This window comes from Otolemur garnettii, unplaced genomic scaffold (assembly GCF_000181295.1).
Source record: "Otolemur garnettii isolate 467f Iridium unplaced genomic scaffold, OtoGar3 scaffold00099, whole genome shotgun sequence".
In the NCBI taxonomy this organism is placed as follows: domain Eukaryota; kingdom Metazoa; phylum Chordata; class Mammalia; order Primates; family Galagidae; genus Otolemur; species Otolemur garnettii.
In genome coordinates this window covers 2,759,535-2,781,635 of record NW_003852494.1, presented here as the reverse complement: position 1 = coordinate 2,781,635, position 22,101 = coordinate 2,759,535, and the positions used below count along the sequence as shown (strand labels likewise).

At 40.2% G+C, this 22,101-nt stretch overlaps 1 protein-coding gene across 1 annotated transcript in view; it reads left to right on the top strand.

Moving 5' to 3' along the window:
- CLIP1 (CAP-Gly domain containing linker protein 1) overlaps positions 1-22,101 on the top strand; it is a 107,343-nt gene that overhangs the window by 4,499 nt on the left and 80,743 nt on the right. Inside the window, exons 2-8 of the mRNA XM_023516840.1 lie at positions 6,491-6,615; positions 9,129-9,351; positions 13,025-13,222; positions 13,780-13,883; positions 16,685-16,745; positions 18,012-18,044; positions 21,141-21,245. Of these exons, the coding sequence (XP_023372608.1) occupies positions 6,491-6,615; positions 9,129-9,351; positions 13,025-13,222; positions 13,780-13,883; positions 16,685-16,745; positions 18,012-18,044; positions 21,141-21,245 (849 nt within the window). The remainder of the gene's footprint in view (positions 1-6,490; positions 6,616-9,128; positions 9,352-13,024; positions 13,223-13,779; positions 13,884-16,684; positions 16,746-18,011; positions 18,045-21,140; positions 21,246-22,101) is intronic.

Sequence of the window (22,101 nt, the reverse complement as noted above, 5' to 3'; positions counted from 1 at the left end):
CAGGCGCCGAGCCAAGACAGAGTCTTAGTCTTGTCACCCTGGGTAGAGTGCTGTGGTGTCATAGCTCATAGCATCCTCTAACTCTTGGACTCAAGCAGTCAGTCCTCTTGGCTCAGCCTCCCGAGTAGCTGGGACTACAGGTGCTCCCACAATTCCTGGCTAGCTTTTCTATTTGTAGTAGAGACAAGGTCTCACTTTTGCTCAGGCTGGTCTTAGGCTCCTGAGCTCAGGCAGTCCACCCACCTTGGCCTCCTAGAGTGCTAGTATTACAGGCATGAGCCACTGTACCCAGCGCATATTTACTATTTAAAATAGGCTATTTAACTTGGACTATGGCAGATAAGAATCTGCCTTACATAACTGTGTTGCTTGCAAAATTTCTGTAAAACAATCTCTCATTACCACTCATTGGACATTCTATAGCTTTATAAACCAAGGCACAGTAAGATGAAGTAGCTTGTTGAGCACTCAATAATGAATAGATAGAAGAGTCCATAGGATTAAATGCTTGCTGCTGCTTATTTGTAAGCCCATTCATTAGCCCAGCAGAGTTTATCCATTTTTTTTTTTTTGAGACAGAGTCTCACTATGTCCTTCTCAGTAGGGTGCTGTGGCATCATATCTCACAGCAACCTCAAACTCTCTTGGGCTTAAACTATTCTCTTGCCTTAGCCTCCCGGTAGCTGGAACTACAGGGGCCTGCTACAATGCCCCTGGCTATTTTGTTGTTGTCATTGTTGTTTAGCAGGCCTGGGAAGGGTTTGAACCCACTAGCCCCAGTGTTTGTGTCTGGCATCCTAATCACTGAGCTACAGGTGCTGAGCCTATTTTTGTTTTTTTAATAAGAGCTTATAGGAAGGTATTTGTCTTTGTTCTTGCACATTTTGTAGAAACCTCTTGAAGCAATTACCACTTTTTTTTTGAGACAGTGTCTCACTTTGCCCTTGGTAGAGTGCCATGGATGGTGTCATAGCTTACAGCAACCTCAAACTCTTGGATTTAAGCAATTCTCTTGTTTCAGCCTCCCAAGTAGCTGGGACTACAGGCGCCCGCCGCAGTGCTCGGCTATTTTTAGAGATGCGGTCTTGCTCTGGCTCAGGCTGGTCTCGAACCGGTGAGCTCAGGCAATCCACCCTCCTCGGCCTCCCACAGTGCTAGGATTACAGACATCAGCCACCTTTCCTGGCCATCAGTTACCACTTTTTATAGGAATTACTTACCTGAATTTCTCTTTTCCTCAGTGGCCAATACTGTATTCTGTTTATATTTTGGGGGCTCAAACACTTAAGAAATATATACTGAATTAATGAATGAGAATCGTAAAATCTAAGATTTGCTAAAGCATGAAAAAAGTAGCTAGGTTTTCCTTTAGTTGAGTTTGTATTTTAAATTAATTTTATTTCCAGTAGTGTTTTCTACTTCTTAGATTGATTATAGCGTTAGGAAGTATGTGCTTATATTCTGAGAGTAAAGAGAATTAATTGTAGGAATATATATATATATTTTTTGTTTCAATGATGAAAATGTTTTTCTTAAATAATCTTTACTTTTTTTTTTTTTTTGAGACAGAGTCTCACTGTGTCACCCTCGGTTGAGTGCTGTGGTGTCATCGAAGACAACAACCTCAAAGTCTTGGGCTTAAATGATTCTCTTGCCTCAACCTCCCAAGTACCTGGGACTATAGGCACCCGCCACAATGCCTAGCTATTTTTTTTAATGTTTCTTTTTTTTTTTTTGCACTTTTTTTAGCTAGGGCCTGGTTTGAACCCGCCACCTCCAGTATATAGTGCTGGCACCCTACTCCTTTGAGCCACAGGCACAGCCCTGCCTGGCTATTTTGTTGTTGTTGTCGTTGTTGTTGTTGTTGTTGTTGCAGTTGTCATTGTTGTTTAGCTGGCCTGGGCTGGGTTTGAACCTGCCAGCCCCGGAGCTTGTGGCTGGCACCCTAACCACTGAACTATGGGCCCTGAGCCAATCTTCTAGACCATAGATTTCTTAGCTATGATTTGAAAATACTGGCTTACATTTAATGTAAATGCATGTACTAGAATGTTCTGTATTCTTTGGAACACATGAGAAGTGAAACCTAACTTTACAAAGTCATTTAAATGCTTAAAATTTTTTCTGACTGTAGAAAGATTAAGTTGAAAAGCAATTGAGTAATTTTATTTATTTTATTTTATTTTATTTTATTTTTTTTGAGACAGAGTCTCACTTTGTTGCCTCTAGTAGAGTGCCTTGGGGTCATAGCCCACAGCAACCTCAAATTCTTGGGCTCAAGCAGTTCTTTTGCCTCAGCGTCCCAAGTAGCTGGCACTACAGATGCCCACCATAATGCCCAGCTCTTTTTAGAGATGGTGGGGTGGGGTAATTGCTCTGGCTTAGGCTGGTCTTGAACCTGTGAACTCAGGCAATCCACCTGCCTTGGCCTTCCCAGTGCTGAGATGACAGGTGTGAACCACCAAGCCTGGCCATTGATTGAGGATTTTAGACTTTCTGACTCTGTCGAAGATTCTGCAAATAATTACTGATCTTTTACAGAGAATGGGAAAGTATTCTATTGTATGTTTTATGAATCAAATGTTCCAGGTTTGATGGGAGAAAAATGTATAAGAAAACTTCCCATTTTATTTTATTTTATTTTTTAAACTTCTCATTTTAGGACCTAGTAATCTATTTCAAGCAAACTTTGTGGTATGCGGGTTTTTTTTCATTGTATATGTCATATTACATTAACTGTACTTAGAGACATAGTTGCTAATCTCTTATTTATGATTTTTTTTTTATAAAACTGATCTTAATGAAGCCTGTGGTTTGTGACCACAGCCTGTTAGGTGCCTCTTGACAAAATCATTGTTATGACAGCAACTGAGACTCACCCCCAAAGAATTTGACAAATTATCTGAAGAAATTGCATCATCTTTAACTAATGTGCTGGTTCTACTCATGCCATGTGGGTTGTACTGCTGCTCTGAATGGTGTGGTATGAGAGGAAGGACAGGTTTATATAGTGACTACTTACAGATTCCACGTACACCAGCAAGAGTACTGAGAAGTGAAGTGTGCCAAATCTAGAACTGGTACCGTGGTTAGCACTGGCAAACTAGTTGCTAACATGTGCCATGCTCTTATACTCTCTCAGAACTTTGCTGAACAATTTTGTGGGTTATCTGAATCCTCACAACAGTCCTAAGTTATTTCCATTTTTCTGGTGAGGAAACTGAGATTTAGAAAGTAAATAAAAAAATTGAGCAATTAATAGACAAAGTTGACATCTGAATTTGTTCAACTTTAGCATCCGTGTTCTTTATTAGCATATTTCTTCTTTTGCTTACTTCAGAGACATTACATTAAACCTCAGCCACAGGATAGATTTCCTTTTCCTTTTCCTTGGTTTACACAGGGAAGGAGTCTTTTCTGTGTAGGCCCTGCCTTTCATTTATTCAGCAAATGTTTGTTGAGTGCCTACTCTGTACTCTGCTGACGTTGCAGGTGGCACTGATGAACACAGAAGGGTGCCTGCTCCTCCTCCACCTCCAGCCTTCCTCCATACATCTGTCATAACACCAGGGCATTTTGAAATATCCCAGAGCTGCCTGCCCTCTCTTACCCTTCTCATGCCCTTTCTGCCAAGACTACCTTGAAAGCATTGCTCCTTTCATTCCTATAATCAGTCTTTCTCTCTCTTTTTTTTTTTTTTTTGAGGCGGAGTCTCAAGCTGTAGGGTAGAATGCGGTGGTGTCATAGCTCACAGCAACATCCAACTCTTGGGCTCAAGTGATCCTCCTGCCTCAATTTTTTTCTTTTTTTCCGTAGAGACAGGGTCTCAGTTTTGCTCAGGCTGGTCTCAAAGTTGTAAGCTCAAGCTATCCACCTGCCTCAGCCTGCCAGAGTGCTAGGATTATAGGTGTGAGTCACCGCACCCAGCTACCTATAACTAGTTTCACAAAAATCCCCCCCACCCCTGAAAAGTGGTATAAAAATTTGGAACTTTTAACATTTTTCATCTTCAACAAAGGATTAAAGAAGGCTAGGGAAAAATGCACTGCATTTCAAACTTAGACAAAGTTATATTCTGAGAAAGATTATAAACAAATACCTTTAATATTTAAAGTTTAAAAAATAAAGTTAGTGTTGATTTTACAAAATTAGGAAGAAAAACACAAACAACTAGAAAGAAATAAGAAAAAGGAAACAGTAAAAATTAAAAATGAAATGAAAGGCTCGGCACCTGTGGCTCAAGTGGCTAAGGCACCAGCCACATACACCTAAGGTGGCAGGTTCGAATCCCGCCAAAACAACAATGACGGCTGCAACCAAAAAATAGCCAGGCGCTGTGGCGAGCGCCTGTGGTCCCAGCTACTTGGGAGGCTGAGGCTGGAGACTCGCTTGAGCCCAGAGTTGGAGGTAGCTGTGAGCTGTGATGCTACGGCACTCTACCCAGGGGAATAGCTTGAGGCTCTGTCTCAAAAAAAAACAACATGAAATAAAATAGGGAACACCAAAAACAAGCACAAGGGAAAAACCCTAAAAGCTGGTTCCATGTAAAGACCAATAAAATAGATAAATTACCTTCCAAAGGTAATCTAAATTGAACTTAATTCCGTTAGTTTTTTTTTAAGAATTAGCCAAAATGATTTTTTAATTTACGAAATAAATAAACCTGTATAACCTAAATTTCTATCAGTACGGCTAGAATTCATCCTTATAGTGAAATGGCAATTGTAAAAACAGAAATGATGTTTTCTATGATCTGATATGGAAAAAGGCAGGGCACAGAACAGTGCATGTAGTACACTGTCTTTTTTGTAAAAATTAAAAAAGAGAATAAAAATACAAATATTAAAGCTTGCTTTTATATGCATAAAGAAATACTGGGAAGAATAGTACTCTAAAACCAAGAATAGTAGTTACCTGTGGTAGTGGGATTGGGGCAGATAGGGGATAGGGTTTTTAGTAAGGGATATTCTTCATGCTGTGCATATTTTTGTTCAAATTTTCTTGAAATGTGAGAATATATTGTCTATTTGAGAATTGAAATTTGGTGTGTATAAAGAGTTTTTTTTTTTTTTTTTTTTGAGACAGCATCTCAAGCTGTCACCCTTGGGTAGAGTGCTGTGGTGTTACAGCTCACAACAACCTTAAACTCTTGGGCTAAAGTGATTCTCTTGGCTCAGCCTCCCAAGTAGCTGGGACTACAAGCACCCGTCACAATGCCAGGCTATTTTTTGTTGTTGTTGTTGCAGTTGTCATTCTTGTTTTAGGTGGCCTGGGCTGGGTTCGAACCCACCAGTCTCCACGTATGTGGTCCGTGCCCTATCCACTGAACTATGGGTGCTGCCCTAAAGAGTTTTTTTAAGTAAGTAAGAAAAGTCAAATATCCCCAAAGAAAAATGGGTAATATATCTTGTGGTACATCCATGCTATGGAACTTAACAGCCACCATTACGTGTAAGGGAGAATGACCAAAAGGTCAGCAGTGACTGCCTCTGAGTGTGAAGAGTACAGGTATTATATTCTTATTCTTTTCCTTACTCCTACCTTCTTCCTTCTCCTTTCTTCCTCCTTCCTCCTCCTTCCTTTTTCCTTCTTTTTTTGTTTGTGATGGTTTTAATTTCCTGCAGTGATCGCTTTTATAATTCTGGGGAATTTTAAGAAATAAGATGAAAGCTTAGAAAAAAATATTCTAAGAAGTACAGTAACAAGGGACACTGGTACTGGCAAATATGAGGCAGACTGAGAAGTAGCAGTCATGAATGTGCTATGGCAGTAGCAGAGATACTGAACTTCTGAACCTGTGGAAAGACTCAGACACGTGTGTATTCTCACGTACTGTGTACTTATGAGAGAATGTAAATGATAAATGCTGATGGAATAATTTGAAAGCTACTTAAGTTTGCATATTATACCAAACAGTGGCTGTGATAAAAAGTTAAACATTAAAAAATACACACCTTTGGGCTCGATGCCTGTAGCACAGTGGTTACAGAGCCAGCCACATATACCAAGGCTGGCAGGTTTGAACCTAGCCCAGGCCAGCCAAACAACGATGACAACTGCAACAAAAAAATAGCTGGGTGTTGTGGCGGACACCTGTAGCCCCAGCGACTTGGGAGGCTGAGGCAACAGAATTGGTTGAGCCCAAGAGTTTGAGGTACATGCCACGGCACTCTACTCAGGGCGACTGAGACTCTGTCTTTAAAAAAAATAAAAGAAAGAAACTCTAGAAAAACTGGGTGGCGCCTGTGGCTCAAAGGAATAGGGAACCAGCCCCATATGCTGGAGGTGGCCAGTTCAAACCCAGCCCTGGCCAAAAACTGCAAAAGAAAAAAAAAAACAAAACTCTAGAAAAACCGAGGAGAAAGTAAAGGAAAAATCTGCTGGTAGTGCTGGTAGAAATGATGGAATGGAACCAATTATTAATTGGAACCACAAAGGATGAAGCTATAAAATTATATTCATCTCTTTGTTTTAATCTTCTCTTCTCTAGGTTGGTGGCACTAAAGCTGGCGTAGTCCGGTTTCTTGGGGAGACAGACTTTGCTAAGGGAGAATGGTGTGGTGTGGAGTTGGATGAACCTCTTGGGAAGAATGATGGCGCCGTTGCTGGAACAAGGTTTGTTTAAAAATTGTATAACATCTTATCTCTCTCTCTCTTTTTTTTTTTTAAGATTTATTTGAATGGTTTTTCTTTTCTTTTTTTTTTTTTTTTTTGGCCAGGGCTGGGTTTGAACCCGCCACCTCTGGCATATGGGGCCAGTGCCCTACTCTTTTGAGCCATGGGCGCTGCCCTACCAACATCTTGTCTCACTCTTGCATGTGAAGATGCTCAAGTATGTATAATAAGATGGAAATGAGTGTTTTAAAGAGCTATACTTTTTTTTTTTTTTTTTATTTAAAGAGACAGTTTCACTCTGTTGCCCAGGCTAGAGTACAGTGGCCTCATTATAGCTCTCTGCAGCCTCAAACTCTTGTACAAACTCTTGAAGTGATCCTCTTGCCTTAGCCTCCCAAGTAGCTGGGACTACAGGTGTATACCACCACACCTGGCTAATGCTTTTATTTTTGTAGAGATGGGATCTTACTATGTTGTCCAGTCCTGGGCTCAAGGGATCTTCCCACCTTGGTCTCCCAGAGTGCTGGGTTTACAAGCATGAGTGACTGTGCCTAACTAGAGCTATACTGTTTATTTCCTAAGACCCATTCTACCCATTTTTCCTCACTAAAATTTTTTTTGACCATTTCTTTAGTGACATCTGGTATCAGTTTATTTTTCAAAAAGAAATATTATGTTATCCTGGCTTCTTTCCCTTTTAGTAGTAGTGAACCTCTGAAAGAGTACCTGGACATGTAGGGGTCGGGGTAGGGCATCCAGGGGTGGGACATAGGTAGAATATAGCTCCCTTTTTAGGAAAAGAACTTTAAGATGTGTTTTCATATCTGATAAGAATTCCATCCTGTCATAAGAGAACAGACCTCTTCTGTTTTAAGTATAAAACACCAGACACAGGATAGGAGTCAAATAATTTAAATGAATGCAAGAGTAATTTTCCACACTTTTCAAAATGTTTTGAAGGCTTTTGGGACGGTTGTAGTATATGATGCATTTGTAGTAGTATGCAGTATATTAACGTATCAATTGATTAATAAATGTTGTAGCTAACATTGTGTTTTTGAAGTATATACAAATTGATTATAAGCATATGGGCTTTACCAACAAATGCAATGATAGTGACTTATGGAGATAAAAACCTCTTGGGGGCTCGGTGTCTGTAGCTCAGTGGTTATGGTGCCAGCTACATATACTGAGGCAGGTGGGTTCGAACCCATCCTGGGCCTGCTAAACAACAATGACAACTGCAACCAAAAAATAGCTGGGTATTGTGGCGGGTGCCTATAGTCCCAGTTTCTTGGGAAGCTTAGGCAAGAGAATCACATAAACCCAAGTTTGTGGTTGCTATGGGCTGTGATGCCACAGTGCTCTACTGAGGGTGACATAGTGAGACTCTGTCTCAAAAAAAAAAAAAAAACCAAAAAACCTCTTGGTGCAATAGTGATTATGAAGCCATCCCTTCATAATATTAAAACTTTATAATTTTTTTTTCTTTGAGACAAGGTGTCACTTTGTTGACCTTGGTAGAGTACTGTGGTGTCATAGCTCATAGCAACCTCAAACTCTTGGGCTCAAGCGATTCTCTTGTCTCGGCCTCCTAAGTAGCTGGGACTACAGGTGCCTGCCACAATGTCCTGCTGTTTTTGGAGGTGAGGTCTTGCTCTGGGCTCAGGGTGATCTCAAATGTATGAGCTCAGGTCATCCACCTGCCTTGGCCTCCCAGAGTGCTGGGATTACAGGCATGAGCCACCGCACCTGGCCTAAAACTTTATAATTCTTAAGAGTCAGAAGATTGCCAGTGTGAGTCTCATAACTGGCATCACTAACTTATTATTTCTCCATGTCACTTTAGTGTATCTGTCAGAGTTAGGTGTTTGTCTGATTTCTTTTTCCCTTTGTTTGGCATGGTTTTATTATGTGGGATGAGCATATTGCTGAAGTTCTCGGCTGTACATTTATCAAATGGTAGAAATATTTATTCCCTTTGCATAGAACCTCAGCAACAAATGAATAATCTGAATCTGCATAGTATATTGTTATTAGTGTGTTTTATAAAATATCAGCTTGGTGCCTGTAGCTCAAGTGGCTAAGGTGCCAGCCACATGCACCTGAGCTGGCGGGTTCGAATCCAGCCTGGGCCTGCCAAACAACTGGCTACAACCAAAAAATAGCTGGGCGTTGTGGTGGGCGTCTGTAGTCCCAGCTACGTGGGGGGCAGAGGCAGGAGAATCGCTTGAGCCCAGGAGATTAGAGATTGCTGTGAGCTGTGACACCACAGTACTCTACCCAGGGCGACAGCTTGAGGCTCTGTCTCAAATAAAATATATATATATATATCATTAAGGGTATTTATCAGCATCTATACATGTGAATGGTGCATGCTGGTTTATAGCCCCCAGCTCAATGGTAGAGTCCCATCCTGGCAAACCAGTCACAAATTGGAAGAGCTTTTGATTATGTTTGTTATTTCTTATATAATTGTTTTTTGTTATGCTCTTATTGTTCTTTCTGTAAAGGTATTTTCAGTGTCAACCCAAATATGGCCTGTTTGCTCCTGTTCACAAAGTGACCAAGATCGGCTTCCCTTCCACTACGCCAGCAAAAGCCAAGGCTGCCGCAGTGAGACGAGTAATGGCCACCACGCCTGCCAGCCTGAAGCGAAGCCCTTCTGCCTCTTCCCTTAGCTCCATGAGCTCAGTGGCCTCTTCCGTGAGCAGCAAGCCCAGTCGGACAGGACTAGTAAGTACCCTTTTCTCATTCTCTGCTTCTGTTTCCCAGGCATGATAAATGCCCACTATCAGCGTGCTGCTTTGCTTGTCCTTGTGCTAAATGTTGGTCAGAGCTTGCTGTGATAGCCCGTGCAAGTAAGTTTTGGAAAAATATAACTCCAGTGAGAATATCATTTTTGAAATAGGAAAAGGTTTTTAATCGCCCATTTCAGAGTCTTAAAGGCTTAAGGTAAAAGCTTAAAGCCTTTTAAATTTGTACCATTTCTTGGTGAATCTATAGTAACTACTGCTTATTCTACCATGGGATGAATTCTTGTCTCTGAAATTATTTTGGGCCAAAAATGACAGGAAAATTGGAAGTATCCTTTTTCTCAAGTATGTAGATCTTTCTCTGACTTCAGTTTTTAGAACTAAAGTATTATGAGAAAAGGTGTGTTCTTAGAATGTCAATATTGTATTAACATAGTCTAGCCTACTGAAAGCAGTTAATGTGAGAAGTGTTCCTGGTTTGGGGCAGAAGATACAGAATGGAACTTCTTTTAGTTTTAATTTGTTAAACACAATTTTTTTAGGCTGGGCCTTGTGGCACATGTCTGTAGTCCCAGCTACTTGGGAGGCTGAGGCAAGAGGATCGCTTGAGCCCAAGAGTTTGAGGTTGCTGTGAGCTACGATGCCATGGCACTCTACCCAGGGTGGCAGAGTGAGACTCTGTCTCAGAAAAAAAAAAATTTAAATGGACAAATAATAATTATACATATTCATGGGGTTACATCATGATGTTTCAGTACATACAATATGTAGTGATCAGTTCAGAGTAACTAGCATATCCATCATGTCAAACATTTATCATTTCTTTGTGGTGGGAAGAAGGGAACTTCTGGAACTTGAGAAGGATAGTAGGAAAAACTGTGTTTTGTGTTATTTCCTGTCTTCTTTTCTGCTCCTTCTCCAGTTCCTCTCCTGCTCTTCCTCTTTTTCCCCCTTTAAAGCAGTAAAAATAGAATAGTCAGAATTAAAATAAAATAGATGACAATTCGTTCTGTTTGTTAATGTGGTATTTCATTCGGGTCAGAAGCCCTGTCCTTGGTTTATTCACTTACAGTGAGGCAAGTACTGTTTGAATTAGAAACAGCAGTCTGAGATTCGATTCCAAACTGAACAAAGATCTCTGTTTTGTGATGGTGAACTGAAGACAGGAGTTAGAACCTTCAGTGGTGTTATCGGAGAGTAGGGTCGTGGGCCCTTGGTCTTGTTTGCCTGCTCTTCCATTGTCAGGCAGAGAAAGGAAAGGCAGGGTGGTAGAGTCTTTGAGTGGGGGTTGTGATCTTCTGACAGCCAGATGGAATTTCTACCTGTTATGTTCAGGTAAAATAAATTAGATTTTTTTCAGTTTGCATATGAAAATAAAGTCTGCATCTTCAACAGAAATTACTATTATGAGAAAAGCCTGACACGAACAATGAAATGGAGGTGAAGAAATCCAAACTCCTTTGTTTGGACAAAGCCTTGTTGAGAGTGGGCCTGCAAGCTTTATTATAGAATTCTGTTGCTTTGGAATTCTAGGAACAGTTCCAGAAAGTGCCTAGTTCATTCTTTCTTGAGTAATTTTTGTTACCTTGTAACTAATTATAAGTGTCCATTTCTTTGGGAAATACCATGCTTTCCCGGCTCTCACCAAGCTCTCCTCTTGGTTTCCAGACCAGCTTTGATTCCTTTTAGCTCTCCTTATTAAATCAAGGTAATTCACAAAAGACAGATGAGTCTACTTGCCTTTTCAGATTGCTTATTTTTATGTGTCTTTATTGTGGGTAAGTATAGTTTTTAAACCAAAAGTCATTGTAAAAGAATACACCAAGGATATAGAAGAAATAGGAGAATCAAAAGTGTGATTTTAATTGTATTGGTCAGAGATGTATTTCTGTCCCAGAGAAACATAAATTGAAAGAAAAAATTTTTTTAATTCATTCGTTAGTAATCACAATGACTTAGGGTTATGGCATATGCACTGCATATCTCACCAAACCTTGGAATCATATTTATCACTGCCTGCTTTATTTCCTGTGCCACATTGATTTTTGCATAGTACTTTTTGTCATGGCAATAGCCAAAACCCAGCTTTGCAAAGATGGATGTTACTGAAAGGAACATAGTCAATCTAACATTGGAAACGAATTGTCTCAAACCAGTAGCTTGCCTGGTGTCCAACAGATGTTGCTGTACTACCCTTGCAACTTAAAACATCCCACAGTGCCCCTGAGAGTTTGATGCACCACCCTGGGAAATCTCTGCACATGGTTTGGGAACCTCGCATTTAATGTGTTCAGGAAGAAATGTTAGTAAGAGAAAGCATAATTTAACCATATAATGAAATTGGTTAAAAGAGCAGAAAGGAGTTTCCCCAAGTATGTTTAAGTAATTAAAGAAATTTCACTAAAATAAATGGACAAGTTGCATTTGATTCTTTTACTCCCGTAGTTATCAAATTGCCAAATCCTTAACTGATGAAAGATCCTCACTGTAAGGAGGGCTCAGAGAAACTGATTAAGAGGAGAGCCTTCAAGTAATGAATGAAGCTTTGACTGTAGAAGATGAAGTAAAGACTGAATTGATCTGGAACCAGCAATGGCCAAGTAAACAGCCTTGAATGAACACTTGCCAAGGGATGAGGCTATTTCTTACCTACCTCCCAGCTTCTGGAGTCTAGCTTGGAAGAACATTGTTAAACTTGCCCAATTACCTGTAAACAGTTAATAGAAGGTTGTTCTTCCCTGGATTTGTACATAGTTGTTAGCTTCAAGGTAGCAGAGTTGAGTGTGCAGATCAGCAAAGATTAACAGATGAGAAACTGAACACATCGTTTCTTGAATACACTGACTCCATCCCTGCCTTCCTCCCTCCTTTGTTTTTTTCTCTTCTCCTTCTTCTCTATTTTTTTCTCCTTCCTTTCACCTTCTTCCTTTCTTCTTTATACACAAATTTGTCTTTCCCTTCTGTTTTTCTCCTCATCTCCTTTTTCTTCCTTTCTCTCATATGTGTCTGTACATGTGCACACTCATACCACACATTTGAAAGCAAATAGGTTGGGGTTCAGAGCCTGAAGGCTGGATTCCTGGGTGAGAACTTCATTGCCTTTCATTTTGAAAGAAAGATGGAGCAAATCCTTAGGAAGATCCAACTATTTAATCAATTGCAGGAAAGTTTGTGACTCTTAAAAGAGTGGATTCTTCATTACTTGATGATATTTAGAAGCTTAGGAAGCATTAAGAAGTCTCATTCTCAAGTCTAAGGATTAAGAGATTGGCCAGAACGTCACAAGATAACTATTAAGCTTGGTCTGAGAGTGTACAGAAACTTGTTAAATGGGTTCTGTGGAATTTTTCTAGATTTCTACCCAGCCCTGTCAGCTGAGCTCAGAGTACTTAGGGTTTGAGCCACTTATTCTCCTTCTAAACACCTTCCTGGTTGATCTAACCTGTTTACATTGATGTGTTCTTTGTGAGATTTACAGGTAGCAGGCATACTCTGTCTTGTTTTTTTGATGAAAAGCCTTTCCTAATCATTGCAAGCTTACGAGCTGGAGCAGCTCTTGCTTTGCTGAGAAGATGCCCACCATACATGCATCATTCCTTCCTTGCTTCCCTGACTGCATCATCGCCCTTCACTTCTTTAACTTTCCTTTGCAGTTGACTGAAACCTCCTCCCGTTACGCCAGGAAGATCTCCGGCACCACTGCCCTCCAGGAGGCCCTGAAGGAGAAGCAGCAGCACATTGAGCAGCTGCTGGCTGAACGGGATCTAGAGAGGGCGGAGGTGGCCAAGGCCACGAGCCACGTGGGGGAGATAGAGCAGGAACTAGCTCTGGCCCGGGACGGACACGACCAGGTGAAGTCTGGTGCTGACCTTGTTGTGGAGATGGTGATGGTTTCTAAATTGAGTGAGGAGGCCTAGGGGCATGCCCAGTGCTGGGTGCCAAGCAGCTAGTCTTGAGAGCACTTCTGAGCTTGTTTGAAAGCTGTGACCTGGGGTATCTGTTTCTATCATCATAGAAATGAAGTTTTGTTCTTCTTGATTCTACCTTAGTCTTCAGTCTTTATGTCCAGGTCATTTGGCCTGTGTTAGACCAGCTTGTTTACCAGGACCTTACCAGTGATTACAGCTCCTGTTTGTAGATTATTCTTTGTATGTGTTTCAGCTTCAAGAAAGATGAGAGTTGTTTTAACACTACCCTCTGTTGCTTTAATGGTGTGGTTTTTCATCATCTAGCTTCCAGGAAAGCTGCCGAGAGTAACCCGTTGAGATAGATAGCATTTTAATGTGACAAGGTTTTAGAGCAATGCCTACCCATTATGGTAACACTTACCTGTAGCTCTTTGGAGGTATTCCTGGGCCTGTATCCAGGTCAGAAAGAGACCACTCACGGACTTCCTTGCCTTCCCCAGCATGTCCTGGAATTGGAGGCCAAGATGGACCAGCTGCGAACAATGGTGGAAGCTGCTGACAGGGAGAAGGTGGAGCTTCTCAACCAATTGGAAGAGGAGAGAAGGTGACCCCAAATTTTCTTGGTGCAGTTGATGATCTTAGGGAAAAAGTTCCTGTTAACATTATTGTTGTCAACCCTTAGAACCAGAAGAATGACTGTGTGTTCAGTATAAATTGAACTCTTCATACTGTGTGAGAGAGATTGCTTTAATAGGACTTTTTTCAGCAAACTTGGAATCATTAAACGTGGCCTGATTGATTTAATAGAACATCCCAGACATCCTCTTGAGGATTGCTTTAGTTGTGGTATTGTAGAGGTAATCTCAACCTAGTTTTCACATGGAACCATTCCTAGGAGAAGGTATTCTAGGCCTGAGTTACTTAGTATTTATGAAGTTGTGTCTTGTCTGGTAGGTGATAGAATGCCCTGTCCTCGAGAAACTCAGTACAAAATTCTCAAATGTAAAAACAATTAGAGAATTACCAGTATGAGATCAAATGCTAAGTGATGTAAGAGAAGTCAAGTTTAGTTCTTACAAAAGGAAGTTTCTCAAGGCTGTGAATAAACAAAATCTCTGAAAAAAGCATCTGCCTGGAAACTATTCAGACATCCCTAGATTATTGGAAGTTTGTCTTCTATTAGCTTTAATGCCATCTTTTGTCATTTCTGATAACAGCAACTTAACCAGTAATAATCTAGTATTATGGTGTGCTCAGGACAGTCATAAGCAATGGTGTAGTAAGCCCGCACAGTGAGGGTACAATACTCTTTTGAGACAGAGTCTCACTCTGTTGCCATGGGTAGAGTGCTGTGGTGTCATAGCTCACAGCAACCTCTAATTCTTGGGCTTGAGTGATCCTCTTGCTTCAACCTCCTGAATAGCTGGGATTACAGGTGTCTGCTTCAATGCCTCGCTAGTTTTTCCTGTTTTTTTTTTTTTTTAAGTAGAAATGGTATCTCACTCTTGCTCAGGCTGGTGAATTCACAATGTGGTTGGTACCTGGATCTTATAGATGCTCAGAATATCATTATATTTCATTGGCTTTGTGATGGCTTTGATAGACACCTATGCCCAATATCAGAATTTAAAATGTGAGATAAGGCTCGGTGCCTGTAGCTCAAGTGGCTAAGGCGTCAGCCATATACACCTAAGGTGGCGGGTTTGAATCCAGCCCAGGCCCACCAAACAACGATGATGGCTGCAACCAAAAAATAAAATGTGAGATAAATGTGTATTTGGGAATCAAAGAAATAGAATCTTTGGTTGCTTCTCCCCCAAATTGTTCACAGCCCTGTGCTCCCTGTCTTGGAGCAAGTACTGGTATTGTCCCAAAGCCTCTAAGATTGGAGGTTTCTGCATAAGAAGCCTTCTAACTTCACCCTAAAATACCTAATGTGAGATGATATAAAAAGAGATTTTTTTCTTGTATTCTTTTTTTTTTTTGAGACATATTCTCGCTCTGTCGCCTTGGGTAGAGAGCCATAGCGTCACAGCTCACAGCAACCTCAAACTCTTAGGTTTAAACAATCCTCTTGCCTCAGCCTCCCAAGTAGCTAGGGTTACAGGCACCTGCCACAACACCTGGTAGAGATGGGATCTCACTCTTGCTTAGGCTGGTCCGCTCCGTTTGGCCTCTCAAGTGCTGGAATTTCAGGTGTGAGCCACTATGCCTGGCCCTTTTTTTTTCTTTTGAGACAGAATCTCAAGCTGTCACCCTGGGTAGAGTGTTGTGGCGTCATAGCTCACATCAACCTTTAACTCTTGGGCTTAAGTAATTCTCTTGCCTCAGTTTTTCTATTTTAGTAGAGATGGGATCTTTTGTTCAGGCTGATCTCAAACTCGTTAGCTCAGGCAGTTCACCTACCTCAGCCTCTCAGAGTGCTAGGATTATGCTGACTGTTAATTTACTTTCTTTCTTTTTTTTTTAGGACACATTAAAATTTGCTTCAATACTTCTTTGGGGAAAAAAAATCACACTTTTAGTGAATGAACAAAAAACATTTTTACAGTAGCAGTAGGCTATTATTCTTATCCATCATGCCATGAATTCATAGGGAAGAGGTTCCAGTAGCTCGGGGAGGCACTTTGTCATTGAATGTGACAAAGTGTTGATTGACTTTTGAATTCATGGGAAATAAGTTCCAGCACCTTGTATCATCACTGTTACATGGGGTCTATTGGTTATCCTGTGTGCTGTGCTGTACACCTATTATGCCATGAGCTCATGGGGAATAAATAGGTTCTTACACCTAAAAACATGGGTCCACTGGTACTCCTGTGTGCTATGTCGTATGCTTATTATGCCATGAATTCATAGGGAGTGGGTTCTAGGAGCTCAGGCTCCTTTCTGTTGGTTCTCACAAAGTGGGCTTCTCTGGGTGGAGCAGGCTGGCGCTTCAGTTGAGCCCAGGTACCTTTCTCTTTGGCTTTCTTCTTTTTCTGATCATTTTCCTTCACACGTTTCAGGAAGCTATCTCGGCTCTTAGAGTGCTTAATAAGCTCAATATGAACATTAATCTTTTTGGCAAGAATCTTGCCAAAACTTGTTTGTTTACAATGATGCCAACAGCATGCTGGGTAACATTGTAGACTCTTCCAGTTTTGCCATGGTAACATTTGTGTGGCATGCCTTTTTGAACAGTACCCATTCCTTTGATGTCTACAATATCACCTTTCTTATAGATTTGCATATATGTGGCCAAAGGAACAACTCCATGTTTTCTAAAGACCTAGAGAACATGTATCGGTGCCTCTCCTCTTTCCCTTTGTGTTTGTCATTTTGGTGAATTACTGGAAGATGGCGTCTCTGGCCAAAAGGTTTAATTTACTTTCTTAAGTGCTTTGTTTTGGTTTTATTCCACAGGAAAGTTGAGGACCTTCAGTTCCGGGTTGAAGAAGAATCAATTACCAAAGGCGATCTTGAGGTAAAACCCCCCTCTAGCTCTCTAAAATCTTTTATGGGTACCACTATTCAGAAATGTGGGTGAAATAACGTGCCACCTGACATGTGTGGCCAGAAAATTCAGATGCGGGAATGGCAGGAACCCCAGCCTCTCTGGCCAAATTGAGTTTTGGGTGTGGCTTTACAGTGAAAATGCCAGCCCTTGAGTCTGTGACTGTAGTGTCCTGCTTCCTGTGGCGTCAAATTCTCACTATTCTTTTCTTATGCTTCAAAATTTAAAACCATGAATTGGATTTAATTAGGTCATACATATGGCAGGCCTTAATTTAAAGCAGTCCTAAGTGAGACTAGGTATGTTCCTCTGATTTGATATTTTAAAGAGCACTTTTTGTTTTATAATAGTCCCTAACAAAGCTTTTCACTTTGCTTTTCAGTTGAGCAAGATAGGTTCTTTTATAAACCTATAAAAGATGTTTATTATAGTTAATTTAAAAAAAAAATTACCAAAACAAAAAACAAGAAGCAGTTTATATTTGGCTTCTTTTTCTTCTTTGCCATATTTAGAATTTGTAGATTGTCTTTTAGTGTCAGGTTTCTCTTCTTAACATTTATTCATATTAGTGTTTTAATTAGGCACAATTGAATGTTTTCTTGGTTTCATGCCATTGCTAAATATATGACAAATGTAAATTAATATTTTTAAACTTTTCAGATATTTGGGTTTTTATAATATTTTGATAAAAATTGCACTTCTCAGTGCACTTACCCAAACATACATTTTTTTACTACCTTTATAATTTTAGAGTCTGTTGGCTGCCCAAATTGTATTTAAATTTCAGGGGCCCTTCCAAATAGGAACTCTGATTTCTCTGGAAATGAATACATCTTTACAGTCATTATAAAAAGAGTAAAGGGAACATTTTTTGATTTCTAGTTCGTAGGACCCAGAATTTAATAGTTCATTAACAATCTAATAGATACCTTCTTCGCTCATTTCATATACAGTCACATTCCTTTAGTTGACTTTGTGTTCTCATCCATTTAAAAACACCCAGAGTTTCATTACAAATTTCATATCATCATCTAATCCAAATGAAATATAGCCTATAGCCTGTGTGTTTGGGGAGGGTCAATTTAAAATATTTACATCAGCACTAGGCTGGTACAGTCTACCAGATAAACTTACTTGAAATTAATCACATGAAGGTATCTTGAAACCCTAACACATATTGAAACCTTAGTTGAGTCTCTTTTCTGTTGTTTAATTTTTTTATTTTTTTACTGATAGCAAAAGAGCCAGATTTCTGAAGATCCTGAGAATGTAAGAGGGCACTTAACTGTGTGGATATTTCTTTTCTTAACACAGATTGATTGCAGATTAAAATGCTTATTGATATACTCAAATACTAATGGCATAATCTGACCTTGGGACATGGACCTTAATATTTCTGTGCATGTGGCTTCCAAAGCAATTACATTTGTATCTTGAAGAACTTGTATGTAATGACTAAGCTATGTAAATTCATTTTGTTTAATGACTAGGCCAATGTTTGCTTTATTAAGAATTTTACCAAAAAGAAAAAAAAAGTTCTTTTGTCTGGAGGCCTGGCCTTCTTCACCTAATTCATAATGTTATTTTTATAATTCATAATGTTATTCTAATTTTATTTTTATTCCAAAAGAGTTGATAAAACATACTCGCATAAAGCTTGCTAATGCAGAGTTGTAGGAATTCTGGGGAAGTTTCTCTAATACTACTACTTACGAGAGAAAAGGCAATTGTGAGACTCCCGGTTCTGACTGGTGGCCTTTTCAGTGCACGCCTACTGCTGGTCAGTGCCCGCCAGTGCAGCTGACAAGACGCTCAAACTTCCTTTGCTGCTGCTACACAGTGTTTTCCCTAGTTTGTGAAAATAGAGGCAAACATTCTTCAGTGAAGACACCATGTATTTTACATTTATTGTTACTGAAGTGAGATTTTTCTAGTAGTACCAACATTAGGCATGTGTTTTGTTTATCTTCTTCCTTATGACGAAGATAAACTCCCAGTACAAATCTTACCGAAGTGGCCTCCAGTGCACTGCTGCTTGGTGTACTCTGCCAATTGTGATGCAAGTTGAAAAGAGCCTGAGAATTTTTTGCTTTGTTTACTACCACAAGAGAATAAAATTAAAACAAAAAATTATTTTTCTTCTTACCACCTCCTGGCAGCTGAAATAGACAACTCAAGACTGAACTTTTTAAAAGGTCTTCATTCTGAAGGGTTCCTTTTTGTGAAGCTACTTCAGTGATCTGGGTCTCTTCTCTCCTTCCAAAACAGGCTCCTGCTGCCCCCGGTGTCAGTCTGCATGGGATCTCCCTCCTGCCTCTCTTGTGCGCTTCTTGCAAAGCCTTTGCTTTCCTTCTTGGTCTCCTATCCCAGGACTTTCCTCTTGGACTACTCTGTGTCTTATTCTAAGAAAGAAATAATTTTAAAAGGAAGGTTTCCTGTTTAGTGTCACATTTTTACTATGTGCAGTGGCATGGAAGTGGATCACCATTGATCAAATGCCACTCTAGAGCCTCAGATAACTTGTGTTTATACCCATCAATCAGGAGGCAGTAGCTGTGCTCATCTGGAAGATTTCTGAATGGAGAAAAAAAATCATGTTAAATGTATATTTGCCTTTTATCTGGGAGTAGAGACCTTTTACCAAGAGGACACTTAACACAGTGTCAAGAGATGAAAGATGCCTTTTCTTAGGACTGTGGTTTGGGATTTCAGTTCTTGAGGCTGTGACCCCAATTATGTAGATATGAATTGGATCTTCTTTTGTAAAAGCAGGTAAAATTGAACAACTTTTGTCTAAGGCACATATGGACCAAGGGGACTTTCCAGACAATTAGGTTTTGAATTTTATCTGATTATTTTCAGTGTAAAGAGCTGAAACAAGTGAAGAATTTTTAAATTTTTCACCTACCTTTTAAATGGCATTTTTGGTTCATAAGCAGTGTGACCTCTTTGAATGCACTGAAGTCCCTTGAATACCACTAGAATGAGTGAAGGTGTGTATAACCTTTATTTTTACATTCCACCTTCTACTCAAGCTCTGCACTACTTTGTTTAGCTGCTGTTGTCATTTTTTCATTGCCCATATTGTCCAGACTGATAGGTCAGTTAGAAACACAAAATATTTAAATTAATACAAGTAACTAGCTACTGAGAGCCATTCCTTCAATAGGTTTTGTTATTCTCATAACTGATAACCTTTTGGATAGGAGAGGTTGGGTGGGATGAAAGGTACATTTGGATATCTAGATTATTTCAGAGTGATTAAGATTCTGCAGCACTTAAACCTCTCAGAAAGAGATTGCCCTCTGGGTTCCCCAGTTAGATTACACCTAAGGATGTGGTGATGAGTATCTGTGAGAATGCAGTGTATCTGTGAGATCTTGGAGGCTCTGACTGCATTAGGATCCCACCAGCTCTTTGCGTGAATTCAAACTCATGTCTTTGTGTTGTGTCACCATTTCTTAGCTTTCTTCCCTCTGAGGGATAAAAATAATAAGCCCCTTACCAGTTAGAGCTAAACTTTTTTTCTGCTTGAGCCCCTTAATTGATCTGCTTCAGAGATAGGGGCTGTGGAAGATAATTATTACTGAATTTTCTCTTTGTAATTGATTCCTCCCTCCTTCCCTGAGACAAATAGCCTTTGGTAAATCCACTTTTGGAGGGAAATTGAGCTTCCCATGGCTCCTGACTTGTCTGTTGCGATCATGTTGCTGAGAATCTCACAAATACCCTTTTCACCCATTTCAACAGAGGCCACTAGTGTGACTTCCTTAGCTCTAGTTTCTGGACCCCCTTTATTAGGGTTATTACCTGACCCTTTTTAATATTAAATTTTATGCTACAACATAAGGATCTGCTCTGAGGACTTATAGAACACTTTAAGATTTTTTTATTCCACGTTTAGGTGAGAGTGATAATCATTCTGAGGGTTAATTTACTTTTTGAAGCCATTGAGTCAGTTACATACACATTAATGTCAAGTAGCCATCGTGGGGAGGAGGGAAAATGATAGTTTAGAGGGATATTAACTATTCTAATTTGTGCTGATAAACTTCACTTATCAATATAACTTATATTTGGCTGCATGCATCTGATACTTTCATCTTGCTCATGTGTTTTCCATTTTTTCTTTCCAAAGAGACCAGCTCATGTCCCCTGTCCACCACCATCCTTTTGTCCATAGTGCTCATCCTCACCCCCAGCCTCCTCATCTCATTCCATCCTCTTCCCATCTCCATTACCCCATTTGTTCATCCTTTGGCGGAAGGTACTGGTGGCTCAGCCTGCATGCCGCTGTCTCTCCTCCTGTGCTGGCATGTCATGGTGGCACTGTTGTGTTCTCTTCCTCTTCCTTTTTACTAACAGACGCAGACCAAACTGGAGCATGCCCGCATTAAGGAGCTTGAACAGAGCCTGCTCTTTGAAAAGACCAAAGCTGACAAACTCCAGAGGGAGTTAGAAGACACTAGGGTAATGGTTTTCACTATTTAATGAAGCAGACCCATGCGTGTGAGTGGTGGACACTTCGGGTGATGACATACCTCATAGCTGGCCTGAGCCTTGACCCAGTGGTTCAACTGAGTTTGGTCTTGGTACTATTCAGATATTCTTAAGCTTAGACTGGTGGGTAGGTACAGGTGTTTAATATCAAATTTTATGTCAAAAGTGAAAACTCACTCCTTTGGTTAACTCAACCAAAATTGAGATCAGAAACTTTACAACTCTATAAACTAATGGATATAACAGTATTTGAAATTCTTTGTGTTAATACCTTGAAATACATTTCTCCAGTGTGCCACAGCAGTCAATTGTCCTCTTGTTCTCATTGGCATAGTTATTGGATTTTCTAAATAATCTTTTTTATTGATATTTTATTTTAGCTCTCTTTTCCTGCCTCTTCCCTGGCCTCATGGGGGAAGGAAATGGAAACATTGGCTCTTTCTAATGAGAGTTAAGGACTTTTTACCCCAGTTATCTTTTTTTCTTGATAGCTGATCTCTTTATACCTCCTACCTTTCTATTACCCAGGAGATTAAAATCTAATAATCAGAAAGGAGAAACATGTGTTGGGAACAGAATAGCTTCTTACTACCTCTAGCTTACTGTGTTTGGCCCTTGTAGTCAATACATTATTCATGTTTTAGTTTGTTTATATATTAAAGCCCCCCTATAGGCTCGGCACCTGTGGCTCAAGTGGCTAAGGCACCAGCCACGTACACCAGCCTGGCCTGCCAAGCAACAATGACAGCTGCAACCAAAAAATAGCCGGGCATTGTGGCGGGCGCCTGTGGTCCCAGCTACTTGGGAGGCTGAGGCAGGAGACTCG